Genomic DNA, 6,353 nt, shown 5'->3' with positions numbered 1-6,353 from the left:
ACGGTCTGGAACCTCCTCCGAGGCATGCCTTTTGAGGTTATGCGAGTTAAGGGCCGCTGGAAGAGTTCAGCCTTTCTCCTCTATCTTCGCCGTCACGCCGAAATCCTTGCCCGATACATCCAACAAAACCCGCAGCTCCAAGAGGCCTTACGGCGGATCACGCTGCCTCCAATTCGCTAATTCTGTAAGCACATCCGTCACCCCGTTCCTACATTCTTGGGAATCCGTGCTCGCTCGATGCGTCACAGGGCTCCTTAATTCCTGGGTATCCACAGCTTACACGGATTATCTTAGCAGGTCGGAATGTGCCGGGATTCGGAAGGCTCGCCTTCGGCGGGCTTTCGCCCACTCTCGCTATTTTATGATACACAAATATATTTGCTGCCCCGCCTGTTTCTTGTGTGATCATCGTACCGAACGAGACCAGAAGTCTCGTTTGACCTACTGAGCGTCGAGCAGAGCAAGATCCATAGTATATAAACCTACCTACTTCCTGTTTTGTACTCTAGTCTTGAGATCGTCAGTCTCCCCCCTATACAACCTTTTCCTTGCCCTTGGTGTGTGTTTCTGAGTGAGAGATCGCCTGCCAGCAACCCCTCTTTGTAGGATATGGTTGTTCTGGTGTGGTTGTGACACTTTCAACATCTTTAGTGGGGTATAATTTTCCACGTAGAACTCCAACATTAACTTGCATAGCTTACACTTCAACATGACCATGATTGGCCCATGAGACCCTTCCTTCAGAATGGGAAACACCTATGCAGCCCTAATTCTGGGTACTTCAACACTCACAAGTGCCATGTGGAACTTTTGAATCATAAATAGCAAGGGGCATCAGCAAGATGATAGATCACAAGGATCTACCTGGTCTACAGCGGCTCTGCACCACTATCCTGTCTACGGCTGTAGAGTTTGTGGGTGTCCTGTAGACATTTAGTCACCGTAGACATTTGTAGACCTCTGTAGTAATGGTCATCAATATCAGTTGTCAGTGTTGGCCCGAGTGGTGTGGTCAAGTGGCAGCCTGAGACTTGGAATGAAATCGACAGTATATTTCGTATCTGAACAGTCTAACATACAAGAACAGGCAAAAAGAAGAGATGTAATGTACCAGAATAGATGAATCAAAATACAATCTCATGAGCATGATGGTCCACAAATTTATTAACATAGAACATGGAAAATGCGTCAAGAGAGTCAGTATGTTTCCACTTCGTCGGCACCCGGAAGTCATTTCCATAAACCGGAATCAAATGTGCAGCACGAATAAGAGCGTCAAGGTGGATTACACCCAGAACTCGTCTGTCATGACCGCCACCTATACCGTACACATATGCACCATTTTTAATCCATTTTCCATGTTTTTCTCCTCCGCATGCCACCCAAGATTCACGCCACAGTCTTTACGAGCCTTCCAGATTTTTCCTAAGATTTCTATCATTTTATTCCGCCCATCGAACCTCGTCGAACTCCCCACAGACCGCATAAGGAAACCGGCCCAGCAAGTTCCGCACTCGCGCGTCGAGCCTTATTCCTTAAGTCTCGACCCTCGTTAAATGTGTCCCGCAACATTTTTCCTATCAATGCACGAGGAAGCGAGTACACGCATGGAACACAACATGCCAAGGAAGCTCTCCCAATTTATTTGAAGTTTCTACGATTTTATTCGGGCCATACACAACAGACGATCGCAGCTATGGAAGCTCGCACCGAGCTGCTGGTTCCTGTGGAACGATTCGAACTCCGACGCGCGAGGATTTCCACACACCTTCTAGCGAAGCTACAGAACGCTACACTGGGGGGTTTTGCTCCAAATAAAATCCTAGACAACACTCTCGAACCAGTTCTTTCCAACAAGCCAACAATCTCGACGGTTGGTTCACCACAGAATTTACTACGACGCATTCTCGGTTGAAACCTCAGTCAGGGCCATCTGATAGGGATTCTCCTCGTGTCTAACGGCCAGTTTCTGTTCAAATACCAATGTTTTGATATAGGGAGATAGCTATTGGTTCATACGTTCAATCTACGGTGTCCAGCGATTTTATTTCGTGCCTGAATCACCAAGGATAATCATTCAAGTTCGTGTCCTTGTACCCATTGTTCTCTAGAATAGTTTCTCCATCCTCTTAGCTTTATCGTTCGTTTCCTATGATCGTCTTGTTCTGGGATCCTCTCCGTACATGCTATGAGCTCGTTGAATAAACCTCGAAGTGTTTCTGTAGTGTACATACTTAGTGTCTGAATATTTGTCTTCTCCCTTTGATTGCTCCTTGATTATTCGTCTTACTCTTTATTCTACTTACTGTTGGGCGATCCGGGACTCGTATAAATACACCAGAGTACTTGCATGTATTTCCTCAGTTTGTAGATCGCCTATCCCTGGGCTTTCTAATATACTCATTCCTCTACCACCTTTATCCGCCGCTTTTCTGATTGTTTTTGTCTTGAGCCATGGGGTATCTCCACTCCCGTATCACCCGGTCGTGACATTATCTACAAACTCCTAACCCACCCCTCACAACCTCTCTATATTTTCTTACGACTACGTACATGTCTACAAGCCGTTCGACCAATCCTCTCACCTACACCATCTACTACTCTTTCTCTGCACCAACCCCAGCCGAACTCCATGCACTTCTCTTCATCCACAACATCTTCGAAACTCCCTCGAACCCTCTTGCGATGACCTTCATCTATCACCACATCCTCGACGGTTCCTACACACCCTTTATCACTCCCATCGCCTCCCATCCCAACGCCTCTATCATCACCATCAAGGAAGAAGATCCTTCGGACGAGGAATTATCCCTGCTCCTCCGCTATCCTTCCTCCGAACCAGACTCTTCCTCCGACTCTTCTATCTCAATTCCTTGCGTCGCGCCGCTCGTCAAGTGCCGCACCGATCCTACGCTTCGTTGCATCTGCAAGTAGTGTCACTGTTAGAACCAGAGTTACTTAGGACGCACCTTTTCTCCTTCTCGCGTCTACTATATCATCCCTATTCTATCTTCACTTCATTTTCGAACGTTGAAAGACACCTTTTAGGAGCATCCGGTGAACGCATATACCCGGGTGTGTCTATAGCGGCTTGTAGAGTCCGGTTGACTGACCAGAGCAGCCCTCTGTGTTTAGTTGCACTTTAGTCTGCCTGCTCAAACCAGGGGCTATCGGCTTCACAACTGCTCTCACCTCTCTTACTCTTACAAACCTTTTTGTGTTCGATTATGTACGCCACTTGGCCCGAAGTAGTTTTATCAAGCCGACGAAACTACGGGACGCACCTTCGACCTCTCCTCTCCATTTTTCCGTACTATTATTCGCCTCTGCCTCTAATACTCGGCATTTCGACTGTCAGTATTACGCATACAAGCTTCGCAGAGGAGAGCGTCGACCTCAAGACCACAGGACAACACTCACCTATTGTTCCTTCAACTTCCTTCGCAATTAAATCCCTCCACCCCCGATTTCCACCCTGGCTAACCCGTGGTATATTCGCTACGACTCCAAACACGAATATTACTATACCCATTACAACCAGAACGGGTTCTGAGGAGACCAACGATTAAAGTGCGAGAGATCGAAGGAAGTCGACAAATATTTTACCTACCTTAACAACCCCATCCGCGTTACCGAACCCAACTCCACCTACCACGAAACCCTACCTTCCGATACACCCAATCCACCGTATGGAGTCTGGGATCCAGATCACCATGTCTGGTGCACATTCATCACTCCGAGCCGAGCAGTTCTCCAAGACATCGACAACAGCTACCCCATATATTGTGACAGGACTTGGAGATACATCTCTCCCTCCGGAGAGCGAGTACCGACGACCCGAGACGCTTCCTCACCTCCACATACACCTCCTCACACCTCGCGCACCGTTACACCAAAACTCTCCGACCTATCTCCCGTTCAACCCCTTCTGTCTATGGCCACACGTACCACGACTCAGACCCGAGTTAGAACAGACACAATGAGCCAGCAAGATGATCAAGAGGTCAACAACAACCTAGGAGATGCCGGAGCACGAACCCAGAAACCATACAGACCAGGAGACAGTCGTCGCATTAGAAGCAAGGCTAAGGAAGGAGACGGTGGAGGAGACAATGATCCCAGCGATGACGACGGAGGCGGCGACAATAATTCGTCAGGGCATTTTACCTTCAACAGCAGCATGCCCAATCATACGCATAGGACATTCACTGGAGACAACCCTGCCGAGTTTAAGGAGAACAAACACGTCGCGAAACCACCTTTCTTCGACGGTTCGAACTGGGACGAGTTCTGGAGCGCTGTCCTCGGCGTTATCAGAGCCAATCCCAAATACTTCCAATTGTACCGCCGTCGCATCGAATACATCCTCTTCTTCTTCCGAGGCGATGTGATTTCTTGGAAGCAGAACTACCAGTCGAACCCAGACAACACTGTCAGGAACGAATACCTTGATTATCCGTACAACCCAGACACCGACCAGCTCGAGCTTCCCCAAGAAAAGCATCGCAACGAAGTCACTGAGGCCGACTGGTTCCGGTTCATGAGGCTCCTCAAGAGAGACTACGAGACCCTAGATTCGCGAGGACAAGCTAGGCAGAAAATTATGTACTCCAAACAGGGAGTACTGACAGCTGCCGAGTTTTTCCACAAACTAGACTCGTCGAGGAGGATCGCCAGGTGGCAAGGGAAACAGCATGACGAGATGGTAGTCGAGAAGCTCAAGGAGAACTTGAACAGTCGTATCGTCGACGCCATCTATGGCAAAGAGAAGATGCCGGCGACTTACGATGACTGGAAACAAGCCGCGATGGGGTGGGACAACCGAGAGCAAACCAAGAAGCTTGCGAGAGCATACGGTTATAGACCTACATCTCCTGCTCAAGTTTGGTACCGACCTAGCTCACCGAATCTGTCCTATTCTCCCTCAACTCCACATCCTCCTCGTCCTCCGACTCCAAGACCGTCTAGTAATCCGGTACGCTCTCCCTCGCCCACTCCTTTCCGAAGCCCGTCCTCAGCTTGTACCGCTAGAGCTATGCTACCAGATGCGGAATATAAACGACGAAAGGAAGCCGGGGAATGTTTTGGCTGTACTAAGAAGTGGGACTCGGGCTATCACTGCGAATCTAGGAGCCAGAGAATCAGAGCAGCGGTCCATACGTTGCATGACGAGGATAGAGGGAAGTTCTTGGACGTACTAGATGTGGATTTTCCGAAGAGTTGAGAGTGCAGGCGGTCCTCTCAACTCAACAGTCGAATTATTTTTCTCCTTTGCAGGCGTAGCTGTACCACCTTTATAAAGAGTCCCTGTAGTAAGACTGGGACTCTTTGCAAAGAGCCCACTATATTAATGAGCCTGGGCTAATAAGGGCTCTTTATAAAGAGCAATCCTGCTGGTGGCTATTCTGGTCGGAAAAATGGGCGGAAAAATAGGCAAAAAATGCGTGAAAAAATGGGGGGATGGGTGTGGGGTGGCCCTGGGGTAGGGAGGGTGGTTTGGGGATGGGTAGGGGGTAGGGTAGTGGGTAGGATAGGGTAGGAAAATGGGTGGTAATTGTGCATTAGGGCTAGGATAGCTGTATGCAGGGTATGGGGAGGATGTATGGGGCTAGGCATGGGCTCTGGGGCTAGGGCAGATAGATAGGTGAATAGGGATAGAATGATGGACAATAAAAATACGGAAAATACAGAAATAATAGCAGGAATGCTATGATTGATATACCGGGTACTGTGGGGGTGGATTGGTAGGGGAAATGGGGTGATCTGGGTGTGTTTTAGTAACTTTGTGAGTTTTGTGATTCAGAGTGAATGAATTGCAGGGGTAGGTGTTGTTTTGATGGAATTAGCTGATAAAAGGGTAAAATGTGGCCCAAAGTTGGAGACATGAAGAAGGGCGATTTTGGCAGTTCTTTGGCTCTGATAAATAAGTATAAATGTATGTGATGGACATATTCCGGATTTGGACAAATCCGTCCATGCGTTCCCAAGATATTGCAAAAACAAGTGGAGGGATATTCAGGGTTGGGGCTCAGCTATGCAGGGTACATTATTTAGCGGTTGGATACCGTTCCTTTTGGGTGTTATGAGTGCCATATCATCCATAGAGCATGTATCAGCCATCCGAACCACAATATTTGGCCATATGGGCCTATGGTATGCTGAGAAAGTGAGGGGGGAGGAGGAGCACATGGATCTGGGCCCTATCTTGGATGTATACATGGTCTATATTGTCTGGAAGATACCGGGATAGGGTAGATATACCCTTGGGTGAATTTATCATGGAGCTAAACCAATGAGAATGTCCATCTGTGAGTATAGGGACAGGGAGGGGTGTTTCTGGGCCACAGTGCCAC

General features: G+C 48.3%; 2 protein-coding genes across 2 annotated transcripts; one reads left to right on the top strand and one right to left on the bottom strand.

Moving 5' to 3' along the window:
- Positions 1-1,124: 1,124 nt before the first annotated feature.
- STEHIDRAFT_46596 (uncharacterized protein) lies at positions 1,125-1,289 on the bottom strand (the record flags this gene model as incomplete). The annotated part of the gene is made up of 1 exon (XM_007297946.1): positions 1,125-1,289. A coding segment is annotated over one exon (165 nt), but the record flags the coding sequence as incomplete, so codon positions are not given.
- A 1,396-nt stretch (positions 1,290-2,685) lies between these two features.
- STEHIDRAFT_106638 (uncharacterized protein) lies at positions 2,686-5,031 on the top strand (the record flags this gene model as incomplete). The annotated part of the gene is made up of 5 exons (XM_007298519.1): positions 2,686-2,930; positions 3,038-3,075; positions 3,147-3,229; positions 3,572-4,975; positions 5,008-5,031. The coding sequence occupies 5 exons, from the start codon at positions 2,686-2,688 to the stop codon at positions 5,029-5,031; spliced, it is 1,794 nt and encodes a 597-aa protein (XP_007298581.1).
- Between the last annotated feature and the right edge of the window lie 1,322 nt (positions 5,032-6,353).

Source organism: Stereum hirsutum (assembly GCF_000264905.1).
Source record: "Stereum hirsutum FP-91666 SS1 unplaced genomic scaffold STEHIscaffold_1, whole genome shotgun sequence".
NCBI classification, from domain to species: Eukaryota; Fungi; Basidiomycota; class Agaricomycetes; order Russulales; family Stereaceae; genus Stereum; species Stereum hirsutum.
This window is presented reverse-complemented; position numbering and strand designations above follow the sequence as displayed.